Source organism: Condylura cristata, unplaced genomic scaffold (genome assembly GCF_000260355.1).
Source record: "Condylura cristata isolate star-nosed mole 26May11 unplaced genomic scaffold, ConCri1.0 scaffold00001, whole genome shotgun sequence".
NCBI lineage: Eukaryota > Metazoa > Chordata > Mammalia > Eulipotyphla > Talpidae > Condylura > Condylura cristata.
The window spans coordinates 25435940-25460634 of NW_004567102.1; the positions used below are offsets into that span (position 1 = coordinate 25435940).

General features: G+C 36.7%; 1 protein-coding gene across 3 annotated transcripts in view; it reads left to right on the top strand.

The window, feature by feature from the left end:
- ADGRB3 (adhesion G protein-coupled receptor B3) overlaps positions 1 to 24695 on the top strand; it is a 650534-nt gene that overhangs the window by 273220 nt on the left and 352619 nt on the right. For all 3 annotated transcript variants that reach the window (XM_004673604.2, XM_004673605.2, XM_012721768.1), the window contains 2 exons: positions 10160 to 10261; positions 10641 to 10747. In XM_004673604.2, coding sequence (XP_004673661.1) covers positions 10160 to 10261; positions 10641 to 10747 — 209 coding nt within the window. The remainder of the gene's footprint in view (positions 1 to 10159; positions 10262 to 10640; positions 10748 to 24695) is intronic.

Sequence of the window (24695 nt, forward strand, 5' to 3'; positions counted from 1 at the left end):
GCACACTTAAGATTAAATCATACTGTGGACACTAACAAAAAGTTTGGATAATGGGTTTATTTATAAGGAGAAAGGTAAAGGAACAACCCAAGGGGAAAAAAAAAAAAAAAGAAATATGAGTTAACTAGAAGACCCTACCAGTTCTGCTGACCTGGACTCCAATAGCACTCTGAAAACTGGTCAAGAGCTAAAACGACCAGCCGCAAACCATCAGGCCCAGATAGTTCCTAAACCCACGTTTTCAGTTTTATCCTAACCTGGCTGCTCAGCTCCACACTTCCGCCCCAGCGTGCTTCTCCTTGGTATTGGTGGGATTTGTAGTTCCAGTGTCTAGAGTGGGGACGGAGTCCATGAAACCTGTATCTGTTATACTAGCTTTGTACTCTAGCCATTGGGAATCATTCCCAATATCTTGATTGTAAAAGGTTATTTTTGCCCTTTGGGTCACCCCAAAAGTCATTTCCAAACACATTTTGCCTCTCCCTGGTTGACTAACTCCTACTATCCTTTAAAAATCAGCTTGGACAGCCCTGATGGAGGGCTCCTCTGACATGCGTGCCCCTAAAATACTCCTGGAGTGGGCGGAAGTGCCCATCAGAGTGGGTGCCCGGCTGTTCTGTGATTTCTCCATTGATTGTCTCCCAGACCATCTTTGGAGTGAGAAACCCGGAACATACTTATTCATTCTTTCCATGGGCAGTGTTCTGCAGGGTAACTGGGATAATGTGGGTACTGAGTAAATATCTGTTTAGTGAAGGCCCAGAATGTTTCTCAAGCTTGAGGATATCATAAACCTAAGGTATAAGAAAAAAAAAATGTTTATTTTAATGTCTGAGATGCTTTTGATATGAACATAAGCCTATTTTGTAAACTAATTTTTAAGATATAATTTTCAAAGAATGCCTAATCACCATGTATGAAAGACTTACAGCAGCTGGTATTTGGCTTTACTCTTAAAAGGCTGGGAAAAAAATATTCTATACTGTTTTGTGCTGGAGTTTGGTGAGTAAGATTCTTGTATCCCTCTGATAAATGATTTTAGCTGAGTCCCTCATTCAGTAGCATCCAGCGAGTTTATTAAGAAAAAGTGGGGGGGGGGAGACATCTGCATAAATGCAGACAGGCAGTTCTTCATGGACAAAAAGCTAAAGCTGTGTTTTGCCAGAGAAAGAAGTGTTTTTATACCATGTTCTTTATGGAGATTCATTCCTTTGCAGAGTTGAACCTAGCATAGTATCTTCTAAGGTCTGGTTGTGTTACTCTGTTACAAGGTATCCCAATGTGAATTTGGTTGCTGTCTGTGGGTCCATACCTGTGCACTTAAGATTCAGTTGTACCGTGGACACACACAAAAAATGTTCGATAATGGGTTTATTTACAAGGAGAAAGGTAAAGGAACAACCCAGGGAAAAAGAGAGAGAAATACAAGTTAACTAGAATGTCCTACCAGTTCTGCTGACCTGGACTCCAATAGCACACTGAAAACTGATCGATATTCAAACTATCAGCCGCAAACCACCAGGCCAACAGAACCCCTAAGCAGACATGTTCGGTTAACCTGATTGCTCAGCTCCACCCTCTCATGCTTCTCCTTGGTATTGATGGGATTTGTAGTTCCAGTATCTGGAATGGGGGCAAAGTCCATGAAACCTGTACCTGTTACAAATCCATGAGGATTGGTGACCCTCTTTGTAAAGACTGTCAGTTCTGTTTCTCTATCTCTGCTTTCTGACCTTGCCTCTCTTCCTAAGCCAGTGTAAGTCAAACAGGCATCCCATGCTGCCGTTACTGTCGGGTGTGAATAGGTTTAAAGGCCGCAATGCTGGGCACCCAGTCTGTTGGCAGGCCCAGCTCTAGTGGCATCAACTGTCTCAGGGATTAGTGTATGGCTAAGTATGGGTTCCTGGAGTGCACAGCTATTGAGCCTGCAGGCCTCAACAAAGGTCAGGTCTGGGTACACATTCCAGGTTTCCCTTTCAACATGACACTGGAATTGAAAATGGACCAGTCTGATTGGTGCTTAACCAGCAACAGTTAGGAGGCTAAATGGGTCAGTTAGGCTTAAAAGGCAGAGGGTGTAAGCTGAGGTTCCAGAGGGCTGGGATTCGTTCAGTCTTTCGGATTCCGCCTCTTTGGGACCTTCTCCTGGAAAAAGCTGTGTGGACACACTCCTAGGGAAGACTTGCCTGGGCCTCCTGAGAAGAACTCAGTGGAATTCCAGTCAGCATGTGATCTCAGCTTCAAACTGCAGCCTCACGGCTGCTCCTGCCTGAGCCCAAGTCCATCACCTGCTGATGGGCACTATTAACCTGTGCCCACTAGCCTGGGCGGGGTGTCTCTAATAATAGCCTGTTAGGTCACAAATGCCAAACTCTAGTGTCTGTTCTCTGGCCTGACCAGCAGCGCTGCCGACCTGTGTCCGATTGTCACCTCTGAGAGCTCCTCTGGCTTCTGGCCCTCCAGCGCCATCTCGGTGCTGTCACCTGGGACATTGTAGGTCAGTGTCTGGCACTGATCAGCGTGACCTTCGAATAGGCATTGCAATGGCTGCTGTGGCGCCACCTCCCAGGCATCCGGGGAGCATCTCCAGCAGCTGCGGTGAGTTGAATCCTGGCGCACCACAGCCAGCCCTGGCTCCGTGGAGCAGGCGGCGCCATCTTGAACCAGCGGCCTAATTTGGGAGCGGATACTGCCTGGTGAGAGAGCTGCTTTCTGCGGTCTTAGAAACTCTTTCCTTTTCCCCAGTCTCCTGTTTGTTAGTAAACCGTGTAGTTGCACCCTGAGTGGTGTCTTGAAAGTGCAAGTACAGGGGTGAGAACCACAGTGACCTGTCCTCCTCTGCACTGTCTTTGTAACTGATTTAGAAGGACCCCTGAGTCATTTGTATCCCACTTGTGGTCCCCAGCCTTGTGAAGCTTCCATCCCAAATTTTCTACTCTAGATTTCATCGGTTTGCTACTTTCAATTTTGATTCCTCTGCCATTTTCCTTGCAAAATAAATAAATAAATAACAAATTATGCGCACAAGAACTGGGGTACAGGTTAGAGGTGCTGGGGGAGGGGTGAGAGGATCCAACAGAAAGTGGGGAGCAGAACAGGAGGATCCACTGAAATACACTGCAGAGGAGAACAGCCTGGGAGACAGGAGAGGTCTGCTGCACCATGTGGTGTGAAAGCCTGACCAAATCCCTGGCCAGGGCTTGAACTCCTGCTGCTGTGACTATGGATAACTTCATACCACGAATAGCTTCATAGTGTTGCACTTGAACCACTTGTGTCATTAGGGAGGCTTTGTCGTTTTCCTTTCCTTTTTTTTTTTAAAATACTTAAGATATTTTTTTTTTAAATATTTATTTATTTATTCATATGGAACTGGGGTACAAGCCAGAGATGTGGAGGGTGAGAGGATTCACCAGAGATAGAGAGGGGAGCAGAACAGGCAGATGGAGGAAGTACACTGCTGAGGGGAGCAGCAGGCGGGTCAGGAGAGGTCTGCCTTCCCATGTGGATCTCCTTGGGGCAGGCGGGAATCGAACTCATGCAGAGGTGGCTTTAGCTTCTCCCTGCTGTGCTTTAACCCGCTGCACCACCAGGGAGGGCCCCCTTTCCTTTTTTTTAATCATACATATATTGTAGTTCCATCTCTAAACCAAGTTATGAAAAAATACAAGTGAAAGATGTAAAATCAACAATGAGCTGACTCTTCATGAATTTACAAGGAAAAAATAAAGTTTGTGACCTTCTAGATACACAAAAATTACCATGACTTCTGGGGAGTCTGGTGAGGGTAGATAATTCCCAAAATCACTAGGTAAATGGGAATTAGTATCTGAGTGCTGCTTTGGAAAAAAATACAACTATTTAACCAGCTTCTGTTTAACTAGTATTAGGATGTATCCAGAATGCATCAAGGGGTTCTGAACACTGTCCCATGGACACCAAGTCAGACACAGCCATAAAATGCCAATTTTTGTCAATGCCTGGAACCCAACAAGTTATTTTGGCTAATTTTTAGGCGAACTCTATTAGCTAATCTTTGTTCTTGCTGCTCCTAAGAAAACATTACTATCTACTATAGACATGTTTACCATGCATACAGGTGGAGACACACACACAAACATACTGCCCTCAGTACTTTGCAGAATCATCCTCATTTCATATCACCTTAAATACTGTCAGCATGGGAAATAAGATGTTATGCTTGTATTTGGTAGATTTTCATTAAAAATGTGTGGGAGGCCCTCCTTTGTGGCACAAGGGGTTAAAGCACAGCTCTATGAAACTATAGGCAGCCACTGCAGCAGGAGTTCAGTTCCCAGCCAGGGGGGTGATGGACGTGGAGCTGCAGACCTCTCCTGATCTGCTCGCTGCATGGGTGTGAGGCACGTGTCCCTGATTATGAACACCTGAGCATGGGTATGTGCACATGTGCAAGTGCACGCACCTGAGCTGAGCTGAGAGGCCAGTGATATAAAGGCAGTGTGACTCAGCAACAGCGATGGCAGAGTGGTGAGGTGAGGAAGAGACCCTGAGAGAACCCAGAGAATGAAAGCTCAAAGGTTTGCAGGGGCTCAAGTTGCTGTCTCCTTGCTGGCTTGTTTCCCTGTTTACCATTAAAACCTGAGAAAATGACGGCAAGGACTCAAAAAAACCTGCTTCAAATCACTAGAACCAAGGTGAACCTTCCTGGAGTGGGGATGTTTGCAAAACAATGGGGCTGAGGTAAGAGGTCTGATTGAAGGAGCTTGTAACTGAGGCGGGTTTATTGTTTATTTGCATTTTAAAAGTATAGGTTTCTAGGAAAAGGAGAGAGGAAAAGAGAGGCACCTGCATAGTCACTGGTGGGAGAGCTACCTCCACTCCTGTCTTGCAAAGGATAAAGGTTTGTGAAAAGAAAAAGGCTAGTTCAACCACTAAACTTTGTACTTAGTATACTTTAGATTACTTTGTACTTAGTATACTTTTATAAAAAGCAATTACTGACCCATATTTTCTAGCAAACGGTCACTTCTTCCGTTTACCTGGATTTTGAATCTCATCAGTTTCAGCTGCTAGACAGGAAACATTTCACCCTGTTGGCCCACTTCTGCCATCTAGTGGTTAACTCTTGAAATTACCAGATATTCTGACAGCGAACTGTGCTGCAGGGGTGTGGGGCGGGGAGTACCTTTAGAATAGCAAGGGTGTGTGTGTGTGTGTGTGTGTGTGTGTGTATGTGTGTGTGTGTGTGTGTGTGTGTGTGTGTGTGTGTGTGTGTGCAAAACTAGAAAAAATAAATTAAAAACTTAACAAGCTACTTTTAGAAAATTTATTTCAAATTTCATTGGTGAAACAAAAGAAACTTTGAGTTTCAAAACATTAAAAACCATGAAATACAAGTGAAATGGAAGATTACAAGTAGAATAAACGAAGATTGAACAGAAGTTGAATGCATAGAAACAAAGAATAATTAAGCATGATAGTAATACTAGATTAATCATTGTTACATGTTTAAAATAGATTAGTTTGTATAGAATTTATTTAGAATTCAATTATGAATTTAGCTGTGAGTTTAACAGTTGTTATAACATTTTCATGTTTCGTAGCAATTTTATTTGATATTTACAGAAAACAACATGTATTAATGTGCAGTCTGACATGGTGACTAGTAAAATTTAAATTTACATTAATTAAATTAAATGCAACTTAAAATTTAGTCCTCAGTCCACAAGCCACATTTAAAATCCTCAAAACACATTTTTTTTTAAGATTTATTTATTTGTGCATACAGAACTGGGGTACAGGCCAGAGGCTCAGGGGCGATGAGAGGCTTCAACAGAGACAGAGTGGGGAGCAGAACAGGCAGATCGACAAAGTACACTGCTGAGGGGAGCAGCGGGCGGGTCAGGAGAGGTCTGCCACGCCATGTGGTCACCTCCAGGGCAGACGGGAATCGAACTCATGCAGAAGTGGCTTTTAGCTTCTTAGTGTGGTCCTTTAACCCGCTGCGCCACCATGGAGGGCCCTCAAAACACATCTTTATAGCTGTTCCCACATTGACCAGTGAACACAGACTACTTCCTTCATTGCAGAAAATACCATTGGATGGTACTAGTCTAGTATTTTCCTTAGTAAAAGAGATTTACTTAACTGATGTGTTTTGAATACCTACTATATGCTAGACACTGTGAATGTTCATTAAAAAGAAGTAAGTCATAATTAGTCTTCTAATGGCAAATTTTGGATCCTGGGGAGAGGTTTACCCACAGAAACAAATATTTTCTGTCCTTTATGAGTACGATGATACATGTATATTCAGTGACTGAAGTAGGAAGGAAGACTTACCAGAATACTTCTTTTAAGATATGTTTTAAAGATAAATAAGAATTTTACCAGAAAAGAAGGAGTAAAACAAAATATTTGAAGTAGAGGATATAACTTTTATAAAATCAGGGAAATATGAATTGGCATGGAATATTTAAAGGATAGAAATTAATTTTGTGACTGATGATTAGGAGGACAGATAGAATCTTAATTGGAATTTTAGATTAGGAACTCTGTTTCAAAAAAAAAAAAAATCACACAGAGCCTACTTCTCTTTGTCCTGTCAGTACTGGAGAACCATGAAATGCTTTAAGAAGCAGGTTATGGGATTAAATTTCATTTTAGAGATGACTGTTGACATGGCATAAAAATTGAATTAACAGGGAAAGTGGGTGTGTTCTTCAGCTGAGAAATTCGGCACTATTCTTTAAACACATGTCCCTTAAGCCCTTCACTAGTCTACCTCCAAAATTTACTTTGTGTTTATCTACTTTTCTTCATATTTAACCCATCAATCCTCCCTAAACCTCCATTTTAGGGCTAAAACACTGCATTAACCTCCTTAATGGTCTTGTCTAGTGCCCAACTCTTCTAGCCACATGGATCATATTAATTTATTATTTATAACCCTCCAGTGGCCGCCTGCAAGGCCTTGCAGGTGCTAATCGGCCTGTTTCTCCAACCCATTCTACACTTTAATTATTTACCTTCCAGTTCCACTGATTTTAATGTCCCAAGTTTCTCATTGCTTCCAGGCCTTTGCACCTACTGTCCCTTCTCCTGGAGCATGTACTACACCTCACACGCTCAGTCTCAATTAAATATTGCTCATTACCTCTAGGAAGACATCTTTGTTTCTTCAGGTTTTCGATGGAGGCAGCACTCCTTTCAGCGTTTACCATAATTGTATTCAAGTGATGGTAGGTTTATTTGTCTCCTGCCTCCTCTTTGGCTGAACTCCATGAAGCAGAGAATATTTTCTCATGTACCATTGGACCTCATGAGAACAGGCCTTAGTACATAGGTGAATGGGTGAATGAACCATGAGGTTGTTCCTCTAACCCAAACCAGACAAGATAAATAACTTTGTAAACTGGAGAGAAAGAATCATGGATGATTAAGAGAAAGATGACTAGAAGATGACATAAGAGTTTCAGCTATGGGTTCAAGATAGGAATGTCATTCATAGTAAAAGTATTGTACTTTCTGGGGAGTAGAAAGTGGATTGATTTTGAGATTTTGGGTTTTTTTGCAACAGTGAGTAAAAAATGCTACTGAATCATTGACTATGCCTTTCTAAAGCCCAAGGAAGACATCTGAGACAAACGAGTTGCCATAGTAGCTGAAGGCAGAGTTTACATGCTGAAGCTGAGGTACAGTACAGCAAGTAAAAGTATGGGGTCAACAAACAAACTGGTTGCACCCTTGTGGCTCCAACATTTGCCCACTTTTACTTTTCTGAAATCTGAAAACAAACAAAAAAAGTCCTGTATTTTGTCACCTGGTAAATCAGGCTAATAATCTATATCTCTTATGGTTGTTGGGAAAGATTAACTTAGTTCATATGTGTAAGATTAAAAAAAAAAGATTTATTTATTTGTGCATACAGAACTGGGGTACAGGCCAGAGGTACAGGGGTAGTGAGAGGATTCACCAGACACTGAGTGGGGAGCAGAACATGCAGATTGACAAAGTACACTGCTGAGGGGAACAGCAGGTGGATCAGGAGAGGTCTGCTATGCCATGTAGATCACCTCCCTGGCCAGTGATGGAACTTGTGCTGAAGCAGCTGCAGCTAGTTTCATGCTGCTCCACTTTAACTCATTTCTCCACCAGGGAGGGCCATCTGTGTGAGATTCTTAATAATGGTTCAGTATTATTATTATGAACGTGTTTGAAATTATCTCAGGGAAACATTTAATATCAAGAAAAAACAGCTATGGATGATTGGAAAGAATGGCCCAAGTGCCTGGTGTTTAACTAAAAGAGACTAGTTTTTAAGGCCCTTAAACATATTGCCCAGAAGAGAGAAGTCAAAGTATAAAGTGCTTCAGGGAAAGCACTGAGATGAGTTCATCAGATTTACTCATTGTAGGAGCAGAAATTTTATAGACTGATGAAAGTCTATCAACTGCTAAGCCCTTCACGAGGCAAAGTCTCCATATGTTGGAAGCAGTTGCTTGTGTAATTTAAGAATCATTTTTGTTTTTTTTTCTTTATAATAGTTTATTTTTACATCATTTGTACATTTTTTTTTATCTCAATTGTAATCCCCGCGGGTTTCCCATCACCGAGTCACCCGTGTGCCATCACCATAGTCCCATGCACTTCCCTCCACCCACCCCCGTTTTTGATCCCATTCCCCACTCCACCCCCCACAAAATGTCTGTGGTATATGGCTGTTAATTATTATTTTCTTGCCTGGTCCATGAACAAAACCATCCGGTATTTTTCTTTTTCTTTCTGCCTTATCTCACTAAGCATGATCTTTTCCATCGAGGAGAATCGTTTTTTTAAATATATATGTTAATTCAGCATGAAGATGATTATCTTAAACAATTAAAGGTTGCAAAGATGAAGTAAAAATGAAATCTACTGAAAGAGTCAGGTTTCTAGAATTCAGCCCTGCTAATAACTACCACCAGCTACTTCATCTTAGCTGAATCTCATCTTTTGGAACCCTGGTTTGTTCATCTGTGAAAAGGGAGGTGATGGAATAGGTGATCTTAATATCACTACAGTTCTAAAATATTTATGTGTTTCAGCCATCTACCATATTTTAGTATTTCAAGATTGTAAAGTCTCCAGTTGCATTCTTTGCCTACTTATAAATAATCTATCCTAATGACTTCAAAAATTTGAAGTAGAATTAGTATCATAGAAATGTGATTAGCCTTGAATTAAATAGTGTGTTGTCCCCAGAGGAAGACATTTCCCTCAGGAATTTACACTAAGTATGTATCAGGTACTTATTGTTTTCTCGGTCCTTTATTTGTTAAAGACATTTATAGAACTAGGCATTCATTTATTTATGCATTCAATTTTGAGCACTTTCTGTGTGCCAGACATACCATTAGGTGTAAGATCCAGAGATGAGAACAACAGGATCAAGTAGTGAGGACACACATGAACATATAAATGGCAATGCTGTGTGAAAGCGCAACAGTAGGTGTGTCTAGAATAGGGGCTAATATGTTCTCTAGCTAGTTGTCAGGTCTAACAAATATAGATAGACCTTGTCTTTCACATATTTTTTGACAACCCATTAAAATATTTCTGGTATTTGTATTCTTGAAATGCCCTTTATTTTTCTCCTCAGTAATTAAGTTACATTTTCTGAAAATATCAGGTCAGAAGACCAAGTGGGTTTATTTTTGTATGATGTAATGTGACTGACATCTCTGCTATTGGATGACAGAATATAAAGTTATATTTGTTTGCCCTTTATGTTTATTTATGCTTAACACTTAAAGTTAATAATTCTAATAGAGCTTTCAGTTCATTGGCAATCATTTTATGTATACCATCCCCAAGTATTATGAATATTGGATTTTTTATTTCAATGTGAGAATGTAATGTTCAGCTTATAGGCAAATTCAAATGATATTTTTTTTTAAGTCTGCATAGTAAGCACTCACAAAAGAATAACATTTCTGTGGATGTTTTGTAGATAATGAAATGAAACCTGAAGTGGTATTTTTTTGGTTTATGAAAACATCCCTACCCTTTCAGTAAATAATATATTTTAAAGAAAATGAAAGATTGCAGCTAGAGAGAAGTATTTGAGGACTGTATATTGTGATATTTAAGAAAATAAACACTGCTGACATTCAAATCCCTCTGTTTTAAATTGCAGCACCTTATGAAATATGCCCAGAGGATTATCTGATGTCGATGGTGTGGAAAAGGACACCAGCAGGCGACTTGGCATTCAATCAGTGTCCCCTGAATGCCACAGGTAACGTAGGAAGACCTACCCACGCCCACAGGATGTTGGCCATCCAACGGTGGCGTGCAGACTCTGCTTGTGAACTCACACTTCTATCCTCTGTCCATAAATAGATCTGTCCAGTAAGTAGTGAATGAAATGAATGAAGCGTTATTAAAGTGCTTCATAAATAGAGCCAAAGAGGAGACCTAGAAAATATCACTGATGCAGTGGTTCCTCAGTGTGACAAATATGCATTCTAAAGTAATCAAAATAGCAATTTCATATGCAGGTTTTTTTAAGCAAAAAATAATTTGTACAAATTAACTATTTTAGCTTGCTTCCCGGTTATGTGATGCCTTCTAGCATCCCTGTTATAAAGCTTCTCTCTGTTCTTTGTGACACACAGGCACCACTAGCAGACGCTGCTCTCTCAGTCTTCATGGAGTGGCCTTCTGGGAACAGCCGAGCTTTGCAAGATGCATATCAAATGAGTACAGACACTTGCAGCATTCAGTAGGTGCAAAGCCAGCTTTAGTACTTGCTCTGTTTATTTTTTGCTAATGATCACTGTGTGAGAATTTAACCTTCTGCTGTACAATCAAATGAGTGAAATCTCTGGGAAAAAATGTCTGAAGGAAACAGGGATATGACAGAAAGCAAGTTTTTACAAATCTGCTTAATTATTTTGTTTTTAGGGCTTTGGTTTTTATAGATCCTGCCATTTATATATTTATTGTTTATATAATAGCTTATTTTACATCATTTTGAGGCTTTCATTTATTTATTTTTAATATTTATTCATGCATACAGAACTGGGGTGCAGACCAGAGGTACAGGGAGAGTGAGAGGATTCACCAGAGACAGAGTGGGGAGAACAGTCAGATTGATGAAGTACACTGCTGAGGGGAGCAGCGGGCAGGTCAGGAGAGGTCTGCTGTGCTGTGTGGATCAGCTCTCAGGCTAGGGATCGAACTCAACCTGAAGTGGCTGTGGCTTGCTTACAGTGCTGCGCTTTAACCCATTGTGTCACCAGGGAGGGCCCAGATCCTGCCATTTAAATGAAATAATTTTTGTTCAGTAGGGGAAAGTCCTGAGCAAACCCTGTTACTCAGTTTTATCTGTAAGTTAAACTACATATCACAATTGCCACAAATCTGTGTTAAATGGTATAGGAGACTTTTTTCAAAGCACCATACATTTTTAAGTTAAAACTTTATTATTTTAGTAGTTGGGGAATGATAAAGCTGTGTCACGTCAGCATCAATTTCATATCGCATTTTGACATTATGGCATGAATAGAATGACAGTGTTATTGAACCAGAAAAAATTAATTGCTTGCAAAAGATTACGTGGGCCAAATTTTCCAAAAATAGTTGCTCTTTTCCCACATACCATTGAATGATTCAGAGTATGATGTCTGAATATTTTGAGAACAGTTAAATTTTGCTTCTATTTTACAAGTGCAAGTCATTGTCATTATCAGAGGCTATTGTCATTTCATCCTGACAGACAAGAAGAACTCCACACATGAATGAACATTGTGGGGTTTACATGAAAATATGAGCACGAGCCAACTAGAAAGATGAATGTTGGCAAGAATGGTGCTTAGTTAAGAGCCTTAAACTTTTGTTTTGCTTCTGTTTTCTTTTTTCTACTGTTGCTTACAAATATGCACAATTATTTTTTGAAAAATCCTAAAGAACATTCTTGCTTGTGGATAGAGTAGTGGTTTATACAGTAATAATCCTTAACAAAGAATGGAATGAAAATATATTCAATTATAAGAAGCATTTAAAAATTACATGGAAATCTGAAAAGCAAATTCTATTTCCTTCCAAATCAGTAATTGAATTAATGATTATTTATCTTTGTAGTTTTATTTCAGCCAGAATATATATGTAGCTGTGCATAGATATGTGTATGTTTATATTTAAATACTGATATAATCAAGATCAACATATATATTATATATATTTAATTATATATGTGCATGTATTACTTATTTACTATTATTTAACCTTATTTTGTAAAAATGAAAACAGAAATATGAACCAAAATAATCACTAAATTATGAATTTAGTATGTAAACTATCACACTGTATTTAGCTGTCAGATATTTTAATGCATTTTCTTGCATAAATATGTAAAATGTAGATATACACACACACACACACAGGATATAAAATATAGCTTCATTTTACAATATAGAATTGAGAATCTGAATTATAAGAGGTCTTTTATTAATAATAGCTATTGGTACTTAGACCATTATATTTTATAATTAAGTATGACAAAACATTCTGATGAATGTAATTTTAAATGTATTTTATTCTCCCTTCATTTAAGATATTAAGAGTTTGTTTACTTAATAATATCCACATTCAGTTCTTATTCATTCATAGTAATGAATGGAACTAATTGCATGAATTAGGTAAATCATAAATCAGTCCTTATAAATTTGGCAAGAATGAATAATACCACTATCTTACAGAATTTTTTTCTTCCTAATTTCAGTTTTTAATACAGTAATGTTTAAATCTGTTTGCATTCTATGAGCTCAGGTTGTCTTGTAATAGAAATAGCAACATGGTGAAATGGAATAATCATTTGGTCATGGTGGTCTGTAGTAATCATTTGGTCAATAATTTGACAGCCAACATGTATAGGTCCATGTTGAGTTGCCTAAATCGTAGTGAATGAAATATCAAGTATATGATATTGTAGGATAAAAAGCAGCCTCAGTGTATTCAACTTCTACAAAGTGCCAGATACTTAACTGGGCTTTTTCATAAATTAACTTTAATCCTCACAAGAAACTACAAGGTATATTATTCCTGCCTCTGCATAGAAAGAAACAGAAGGGCTGCAGGGGAGAAATCCAGATATGTGAATAAAAAGTGAAGATTCTATCTCAGTTACAAATTTTCCAAAGCTAACTTCTTTTCTGGAGGTCATAATATTTCCTGATCTTGTAATTTGAAGTTATCTACTATAGATTCTACTACTGGGAGCACAATTTTCTAATTATGTTCTTTGGAAAAATCTTAAGATTTCACTCAAGTCTTAGCTTGCTGTTTGTTAAATGAAATTGGCACTATCATCTTAAGATTGCTGTGTATTCTGAAGAAGAGTAGAACATATATTGGATATGTTCTCGAATTACATAAGAATGTGTAACTATGCGATATTAATAACTATGGAGCAGAAAATGCATTGAGTTAAAAAGTTATAGTGATAAAACTTAGAAGTCTAGAAGTCAACATATTACTATCTTGAACCATAGTTGAGGATAATATAGTTGGACATATATTGGATATATAGTAATTAAATGTATATCACATAAAATATAATTAATATTTTGCACATCAGTTGTATTTATACAATATACAGAAATTATGCACACAATTACACATGAATATATATATATGTGTAGGGCTCATTTTCTTTGTTTTTAAATTCTCAGGGAAATAAAGGAGCACTCTATGTTGTTTGCCTAATAACTGACCTCATTATGTATATGCTGTAAAGCCAATTAGAGATGGAAATGCAATCAGTTTCCTACATGCTCTAACTCATGCCAATTCCCACACTTTCTGAGTTACAAATTGTGATAGTGCTTGTGATATAGAAGAGTTCTGACTCCCACAAATTCTTAAATTACTTTGGAGATGCATTTGCCCCTCTGTAAGAGATTATCATTTCACAACTTGTTCCATTTTCTTTGGGGAATTTTTATTAGTTGCCATTCTATGTTCATAGCTGATTAAATGTTAAATCATTACCTACTGTAGATAATTGTTTAAAAAAAGTTACATCTGTGTTCTGCAACTCTTCATAGATAAATTAAAATATGTGTACCTACACACAAAAATTGCAATAACTTTATGTCCATCTTATAAATATATATTAATAGGCTATTTAAAGTGATATTTCACCATCAACAAACATTAGTTGAATGTGTTTTATGAAGCATTATAATTATAAGCCAATTAAGGTAGACTTAACCTGTTGTTAATCAGTTTAATATATTTTATCACTAATCTGTGATATTTTGAGGATAGAAACCATAATTTTTATTTCTGTAGCATTTATCACAGGATTAAGCATGTGCTTGATATTCCATAGATGCTTGTGTAAAGAGTGACTGCATCTATTCTTACCAGTAAGAGGATACTGGCAGATGGAAGGTGATACACCAAATTATGTTCATGAATTTTAATCATATAAAAGTGGTAAATATTATCCTTCATATGCAGCTTTCCTAGCTCTACAGTATCTACAAATATGTAGTAATTAGTGACATCACTGTATGAAATTATTTGGTCATTGCAAAAACTAATAACCATGACATTTGTTTGGAAGCCTAATACGATAAAAACTGTGATTCAAATTTTGTTTATAAAAAAGACACACACACAAAGGCACCCAATTAAAAATTGAGAATAGAAGAATTAAGTGCTAAATATGTTGAGAACCTTAGAAATGTCATATTTCCCATGTTAGTGCTTCATTTCATATGCTGGGAAATTTTCTGAATTTGATATCAAACGAGATAGAAATAGTTTCTGACCCTGTTAAAAAGCAGCCATACAAGTCTGGCAAATTAGGACTACCATCTCTTGTCACTTACACTATTTGTAGAAAATGGCTGGATGTTGTGACAAGTGGGCCAGCTTCCCACTAAATTAAACAAGAGGACTGAATTTTTCCTGGTACACCTGGACAGTCATTGCTAGCCTCTCCCTGTTGCTGCCTCTTCCCCTTTGTGTATGTCTGCCTGTCTCTATCCTCTATCTCCCTGGTTTCTCTTCCTTTCTTTGTCTCTCTTTTACACACACACACACACACACACACACACCCCTCTGAGGTAGGAGACTGAATAGAACAGGCAGAATGTATGTAAAAGCCCTCAATAGGAATGTCATTCTAAAGCAAAAGAAGTCAAAAAAACGCATCAATGATTTCTAAATTCATCAGGTAGTTAAGTTATTCATCCTTCTATGAAGAGTGAGTGACAAGGGACTCAAAAATGTCCGTCCATGTAGAAATATGAAGCATTGGTTATTATGTTCCCCTTTAAATTATTTTTTTCCTTAAGTCATCTACTTCTAGTTTTCAAAACTTTTTAACAAATACAGAAGTTGGAAAAATGCTTTATCTAATTACAAGAAGGCTTATTATGTGGGAAGAAATATCATAACGTTGTCTGGTTTTTTCCCCCATACTCCCTACGTTGCAGGTGAAATTTGCTCCATTGCAAAAAAAAAAAAAAAAACACTCACATATTTCATATTTTGGCCACCACATTTTACATAAATACTCAAGACATTGACTAAAAGAGTTATATTTTATTACTAAAAATCATTTGTGTGAAAGAAAGTAAACCATAGTGACAGTGACCCATTCTACAAGATTTCTGTAGTATAATATCACTTGCAACATGGCAAATGATGGTAAAAGAGGGAGAATAAAGTAGATCTGTGTCTCTGAGCCTTAAAACAAATAGAAATTCTGTGTTTTCTAGTTTTATTGAGAAATTATTGACATAATCATTCTAATTTAGTATGATGACATATAACATGATGCTTGATTTACATATATTGTGAAATGATTACACTGTAGACCCACTAACTTAAAATACCAATTAGGAAGTCACTGAAAACCAATTAAATGCAATTGTTACTACCCAATAAAATACATTCAAATACAGGTGAGTTATTATTTTTATACTCATGATAGCATTAACTTGTTATCCATAGCATGTGTTTTTATTTACATGAATCTTTTGTAAAATAACTTGGACACTTGTTTTAGCTACTCAGAACAAGACTAGATATACATTTGCCTTTCAATCCTTGTTGCCAAAAGTTTGTCATTCTTCAGTCCCAGAGCTCAGATAATCATTGCAAACCCCAAAATGTCAAGGAAAAGTTTAAACACATTTTCTCTGAAAGTGAACACTGTTATTTTAATTTTCTTCAGAAGTAAATAGTGACTTTTGATATCTGAGTTCAACTGCTTCACTCCAAAGTTTTAAATACATATCCTTGAATAAAATGATGAATTCACTGTGTGCTCAACAAGTGATAACAACTCACATTTTTGAATGCTACCTTCCCTGAGGAAGAGGCTTATTAAATCTTTATTCTAATCAACTCTGCGTCAAAGTGCACAGCATTATTTCCTGGCTAAGGTTTTCATTTTGATCTTTATACTTTCTATATAGACTCTGTTACAACTACTCATCTCTGCTGTTATAGCAGAGAACAGTCGCAGACAAGTAAACATGATTGCATTCTAGTAACACTTTATACCAAACTAGGGAATGGGCTGGATTGATAAAATCCATAAGTCTACCTCCTACTTTAGAATATGTATTTTTAATTTTTCAGATTCTTGCTTTTAGAGTTGTTCATTGAAGATGACTGTCTATTTTATCTTTTTTTTTTCTCCTTTCTTTTCTCTAACAATTTAACCAGTGTTCTTTACCCTCCTTTATGAGAAAAATCTGATATGTCTGTAACCTGTGGAAGTAGCTTGTTTTGTCAGTCACATCTGGCATATGTAGTAATTTTTGATTGAATGTTAGACACCTATAAAACAATATAGATTTTTCAACCCTCCCCACCCTTTCCTTGGTCGTTCAACTACACTGAGGCATTGATACTTCTGTGGAGTCAAGGACTGATATGGGACAAATTTGATTTGAAGTTTTAGCAAGACAGTATCTGCATAGCTCCTTTATCTGTGCACCTTCCATCTTTCAATGAACAATATGTGTCCACCCCACTCAACTTGAGAAATTGCAGAAGATTCAGCTCTACCCTTCAAAAGGTTCCAGCTCAGTACTTTTATTCTGCTTAAGCACTTTCAAATGCATCAAATACCTAAGTCCAGCTGGCTGCTTAGGCTGGACACTTCCCTCACTAAGCATGCGTTTCCAAATACTTACTTACAATGACAGAAAAAGTGGCACTCTGTACTTTAAACTTTAAACATGACCGCCCTAATTCATCAGCTCCATACACAATGCAAAAATGCAACAACTCTCTCACAGAAAAAGATCTTACTAAGAATTTTTAGGATCCTCACATTTCTAATATATTTTTGACCCCAATACAAAAATTTATTAGTCTTGCTTTTTGCTCTAGAGGTTCACTAGCTGAGTCACACCAGCCCCTCAACAATTTCCCATATTTAGCAAACATTCCCAAGAGAAAAAAGACTCACTACAATTGTTCACTTATGTTGGAAAGGCTCTCCTTATTCTTTAAATTCAGTTTATATCATTCAGAACTCTAAAGATTATGACTTTAAGTTATACAGATTGTTCTAGTTGTGGTGGTGGTGAAGGTATTGGCCTCGCATGAGTCCCTACACTTTACTAAACCAACAAATTGCAGTTGTGTTATAAAAAAAAAAAAAAAAAGATGTGTTTCCTAGGAAATTTTTAGGGAATCTGTTATATATACACATACATACCTATATACATTTATATACATACATATATATATATATGAGAAATACATAGAAAATTATGAAATTCATAAAAACTTATACTTACTTTTCCTCTTTTTAAAAGCTCACAATATGTTACTGATTATAATAGCCCAGGAGATTTTAAACTTCTCCAGATTATGGATTTACTGGAGAAGAAGTGCTAGGGTAAGTTTTAGCCATTGAAATTCACTGACTTGAAAGTTATTAATAGGGTGCATTAATAGCGTATACTTATGTAGATAATTGAATTTAAGTTAATGCCAACAGAAACTATTTTGATGGAAGGTTTTCTCTGTTATTCTGTCATTCATCTATTATCTACTGATTAATTCTATAAATAACCACTGAACTTTAACTAATGCAAGAACTTGAGGATGCAACTTGTTGTCACAGACACACAACAAATACAAAATAGAAAAAGAGTTGAAATAATTATAAACTGATATGTTAATGAAAATCAGCAAACATAAGGAATAATATTTGGAGGCTGCTATAAATAAGCAATTCAGTGGAGTCTCTGTGGAAATTACATGTAAAACTATGAACTGAACTATGAGATGAATCTTGACATGCAAAAAGTAGAAAGAATGAATTTCCAGGCAATAATATTATATTCCATTTAGAGGGAATACCATGAAAAAGTCTTGAGTTCTTTAAAAAAAAAAAAAAGTGCAAGAGGACCAGTGGTCACAGGTTTTATCAAGAAGAGAATATTGTGAGTTGTGGTTGGAGAACGGTGTGGGGAAAAATTATCCTGTGACTTCAAAGCCTTTGCTAGGAGTTTGGATTTTATTTATTTATTTTATTTTAATATAATTGTTTATTTTTACATCATTTTGTCCTGTTTTCCATCTCAGTTGTAATCCCCGTGGGTTTCCCATCACCAAATCACCTGTGTGCCATCACCAGAGTCCAATGTACTTCTTACCCCACCCCCATTTTTTTTCATCCCATTCCTGACTCCAGCCCCATAAAATGTCTCTGGTATATAGTTGTTCATCACTATTATTTATTTATTTATTTATTTATTTATTTTTAGTTTGGATTTTAAGTGAAATGTAATGAAAAACCATTAAAAGAAAGGAATGATGAGAGTCAATATAATTTTTAAAGGTCATGTGACTATTCTCTGGGAATGGATTTTAGAGTGGCAGATTTGCAGTGGAAGCTGCAAAATTTGCTGAAGTAATTCAGATGAGATGATGATGTCTTTTATTAAGGTTGAATGAACACATTTGTCTGATGGTGATGTCATTTTTTGAAATGAAGAAGGAAGATCAGGATGATGAGAAAGGCAGATCAGGTGTGCTCAATAGTTGCCAAAGATTATATTACACTGAGGTCTGAAATAAATTAGAGTACAGCTAGTCAGTTTATATGATTTTTCTCTAGTAAAGTTAAGTTACTTGTTTGCAAGTACAGAAAAAGTATTTGGTAATATTTGGTATCTGTAGTCCAAAGACTGAAAATATCACCCGCACTTGGAAATTTGTTATCAATATAAAATCCTAAATCTTGTCTGAGATCTTCTTCATCAGAATGTGTATTTTTAAAAGTCCCCTTTTAAAGGGGACTGAAGTTTAACAAGCACTGAGGGAGAGATTTCCTAGGGATAAGTGTTAGTGAATGAATGCAAAGTTAGGTATGCTACTCAACTCCGGTTTCATTATAAGGCCTGTTCTTTTAGGTGGTGTTTGATTTTCCTCTCCTGGGTATATGAAGTTAGGTATACTCATATGAATAAATCTGGCAAATTGATTGTATATGGAAGTGATTTTTGTCATGTCAGACCTGAGAATGTCACTAGCAGTGCAAAATTGTTTATTCTCCTTTTCTAAGCTCTCAGAGGAACAGAGTCTCCTTGATAATGTAGGTTGCATTTGGGGTATAAATGAGAGAGAAATCTTTGTTTTTAGGCACTGGTATTTTGGTGTTGCTTGTATCACAATATAACCCATGCAGTTCTGACCTATGCAATATACCTAGAAGTAGGAAAATAAAATAATGGAAGGAGAGTTGAAGAAGCTTCAAGAAATTGTTCTGCACCTTATTGAGGAGTTTCCTCAAGTTTGGATCCCAGTCTGTGACCATTTTGAGCTCATGGAACACTCTAGTTCTAATCTCTGGATCAGATTACTAATAAAAACTTTGATGTTCTGCAGCTTATTGAGGAATTTCCTCAAGTTTGGATCCCAGTCTGTGACCATTTTGAGCTCATGGAACACTCTAGTTCTAATCTCTGGATCAGATTACTAATAAAAACTTTGATTTTTGTGTAGTATTAAGCAAATAAATCACACCTGTATTCTTTGTTCTCAGAAATTGTAGCTTTGACAAATTCTAGATCCAAACTCTGCAATGATAGCTACTTGGCTACCTACTGGCTAAGTTTTCTGTGTTCTCATTCTTGTTTTGGAAATTTCTAGGCTCTAGAGGGAAATATGCAAAGTATAGTGCAATGTTCTTCATGATATTCAGTAAATTCTCATAAGAAATCATTGCAGCCCTCAAATTCACAGCTTCCCAGCTCTCATTTAGAGCATTCCTGGGACCAAAAAAAAAAAAAAAAGATAAATTGTGAATCGTGCCCTTAGGACCAAATGCTGCCACATGCTGCCACATGCTGCCTGTCATGGTCTGTGTTGTATGTATGTATTACACTGGGGTGGAGGAGGCACTCGGTGGGGAGGAAGATTCTGAACTAAATATTCTCTATCACATTTTCTCCTATCAAGAATTATGTTTTCAAATTTGAACTACTAGCCCTAGAAAAATTCAAAGCACAAACTGTGTTTCAAATATTTGGAACAATGAGAACTTTTAATGGTAGTAGAACAAAGTTACTAGCTTGATGTAGATTGACCTTTTTCTTTTCTGAAGGCACCAGGCAAACATGAAAATAATGATACCACCATCTAGTAAGTGACTTTGGTTTTAGAAAATGACAGTTATGAACTGCCTTTGTCTATATTTTTCTTATAACTGTCACTTCGATAGATAGATATAGATTGTTGCTTTATGAAAAGAAGCTTCTTGTATAATTATCTTTTAATTGAAGCCACTTAGAGCTGTGAGAACCTTTAATATACCTTACAGATGGACTGGAGGAGTTGATGCTGAAAATAATATATAAATATATGATGTTTAAAGTGTGTCATTTGCACAGAGCGACTACGATAATCCTTTTTATAGGATTCACACAATAGAGACAACTGTGGCTGGCAGTAGGAGGCATGAAGTGAAAAGAATAAAGTTATTTCAGAAACACACCTACTCTTTAAACCATGACCCTTACCACATTTCTTTCTATAAAGAGCAAAGAGGTTTAATCCAGAACTATAAAAAGCAACTATTTTTAGACTTTGGTTTTCCTTTCACTGTTGATCTTGTCAACAGTATTAAATGTGAATGACACAGAAACTTTTATGACTTGTCCTTTATAGAAAAAAATGCTTACTAAGTGAGCAATGTGAACAGACATAATCACTGATAATTATGCTTATTAAAGGAAATATTAAGATTATAAAAACCTTTCTGAACTCCTTAAGTGACTAAGACAATCAAAAAGTATATTCCAAGGAAAACAGGATTCTTGATAAATTCTTAGTGGCTATTTTTGTCTACTTACATAAAAGTATTTAAAAGTAATTTTTGGATATTGGTAAATGGCTTTAAAAACCTTTACACATTCCATTTCAAAATAATGACCAATTATTCAAAAAATTGTTAATAACTCAGCTTCCTGGCATGTTACTTTAAGTGTTTTGTTCCTCTTATTTTTTCCTTCATATAAAAATATTTAACAGCATCTTAAAACAAACAAAAAAAAGGGGGTAAAAATGATTTTTTTAATCTTAGCATTTTTGACAATTCTTAATAAAAAAAACTGTACACGTGAATTAAGCACATAGTGATTAACAGCATGGACATGGCGACCAGACTACCTGAGCTCAAATTCTGTGACAGTTCAGAAGCTGTGAGATACTGAGGGGAATAGAGTTCACAACACTAAGTCTCTACTGTTCCTGTAAAATGTAGGTAGTGTGGCACCCCCAGTGGTCATTTCAAAACTCAAATGAGGTAACTCAAGTAAAGCATGGAGGACTTGCTCACTGGTTAGTAAGTACTCAGGAAAGGCGGTAGCATTGTTGTTTTCTAAAAGAGTAATTGTATAGATGTAGCTACAGATGTTATAAATTTCTGAGATCATTTGCCTAACGAGATATTTTAAAAGGCAGTTCTGCCAGTAAATTTAAAGTTATCCAATTATTACATATTTATTTGTTTTGAATAATCATGGACTATTAAGTTTTTACCTTGTCAGCTTTCGAGTATGATAGTTAGAGGGAAAAAGAAAGTCCCTCTGTAGTTTCACTTTAATGTAGTAAGTACTTTGAGCAGGTAACTGTATGTGTCAGACAATGTAATAGAAATTCCATAGAAAGCAATGATATTCAGTAAGAAGCTATAGACCCTTAGAAATTTACAGTGTAGTAGAATAGCTACTAACACTGATACTACATTAATAGCAGATAGATCAATATTACTTCTATGAGGCTTGAAAGGAGAGAATATAACATATGCAGTTATGAATAAGAAATCAGTGTAAGACATTTAACAAAAGGATTTGGAGAGAGCATTTGAAGTTACAGAATATCCAAAGTCAGGGAGTAAAGGCTGATGACAGAGTTTTATTTGGGAACTGGTGAGCAGTTCTGTCTGGATTTTCTAGAACATGCAGTGATAAGGAAACAGTCAGTAAACCAAACTGACACAATTCATTTTGAGTTCTTCATAAACTATAGAAAATATATTTTCAGATATTGCATTATAGCTAAGTTTAGAAGAAAGGGAAATCCTTAGATTCCAAAAATGAAGATAAAGTCAAAGCAAAAGCTGTAAGAAAAAGTGGTCGTTCAGCAACCTATGACACTTTCAGACTTTGTGAGTCCAGACTTTGTGCTGGAGGCTGTTTCCAAAGCTGTCTTGGGAATATTGCAAAGAGCCACTCCCTACAAGTTCCCTGCAGCAATCTAGTACTAACTTGGCTTTTTTGGCTTCATGGACTAGAAAAATTCTACAGGTAGAAGAAATGTGTAGTTGATGTAAAATTTAAGGGAGTAAGATAAATCAATTTTCATTAAACTGAACCTCTTACTCTATGCCATAAACAGAAAGAATTAACAAAATTACAATTAGCATAAAGTGATGGAGTATCACTGAACTACCTGATCACCCTTCCCTCTCAGAGAAAGGTACTCAAAATTAGCCTCACGCAACTCTTTCACAGCCAGCAATATGGGCTACTAAAAGTTACATACTTTTCACTAAATGTAAGTTTACAATAATTATAACTGTGAGAGAGAATAGCAAGTGTAAGCCTTAGCAGAATTAGCAATGAAAAAAAAACCTAATGGAAAATGTGAAAGTACCCAGAACACTGTGTTTAAAACTAACTTGAAGTAGGGCCCTCCCTGGTGGCGCAGCGGGTTAAAGCACTGCACTGAGAAGCTAAAGCCACTTCCGCATGAGTTCGATTCCTGCCTGCCCCGGAGGTGACCACATGGCGTGACAGACCTCTCCTGACCCGCCCACTGCTCCCCTCAGCAGTGTACTTCGTCAATCTGCCTGTTCTGTTCCCCACTCTGTCTCTGGTGAAGCCTCTCGCCACCCCTGAGCCTCTGGCCTGTACCCCAGTTCTGTATGTACAAATAAATAAATCTTAAAAAAAAAAAAAAAACTAACTTGAAGTAAAAGAACATAAAGTACAGTTAAGGGGTAGAAGACTATGAAAAAGATTAAATGGAACTACTCTAAATGCTGACTGTTACTGATTTCAGAGAATAACAGCCAGTTAAATATAATTGAAGAAAAAATCAGGGATCTGGAAATTAGGCCTAGGAAAAAATCCTTCAAGAACCAGACTAGACAGATTTAAAAGAAAGAGAGTAAAGAAAGAAAAGCATGAAAGAGAACTTAGAAAAAGAACAATAGAGTGAGAAATAAATACATTCTAGTAAGAGACCACAGAGAGATTGAGGAAGAGGCAATATTCTGAGTTAATCTGTAAGAATTTTCCAAACTTGAAGACAGAAATGATATACATATTGAAAAACCCCAAATAAATGGAAAAATCCACAGAGCCACAGAGTTAATCTGTATTATACTAAAGACAAAAAGAAAAATGTTTTTCGAATTTTTAAAGATTAATTAATTTATGCATACAAGAGCTAGGGTGCAGGCCAGAGGTGCTGGGAGTGAGAGAATTCATCAGAGACACAGTAGGGAGCAAAACAAACAGATTGACTGAAATACACTGCTGAGGTGAATGGGGAGAGTGCAGGGACTCCAGGAGACTGAAGACATCTGCTGTGTCATGTGGGCCAGCTCCCCAGCTGGGGATCAAATTGGTGCTTCAGAGGCTGCCAGTATTTTCATAATGATGAGACTTAACCACTTACACTGCCTGGGAGGTCCTCATTTTGTTTTTAAAGATCATATAAATTTCAGGTATACAGCATTATAATGTAATACCTGTGTGCACTGCAATATAATTACCATCAAAAGTTTCCATCTACCACCATACAGTTCAAAAAGATAAAAGATTTTCTTCTTAACTGACAAGAGACTTTTTACTAGCAACGAGAGGTGAAGTCACACGATGAAAATCATGAGGAAAATCGAAAAGCATTCTTATCTTAAAGACAAACTTAAAGTGAATATAACTTTTAAAAAAGTAAGTCAAAAATTGAGTCACCATTCAAAATCATGTTAAAATAAATGGTGAAAGATTAGAAAAAAAAGAAAATATGTTTATAAAAGGATCACTCAGGAAGCACTGGTTAAGAAGAGTGAATAAAAGTTTGGTAAAAATTATTACTCTAAGGGCCCCTCTTGGTGGCGCAGTGGATTAAAGCACAGCACTAAGAAGCTTAAGCCACTTCCACATGAGTTCAATCCC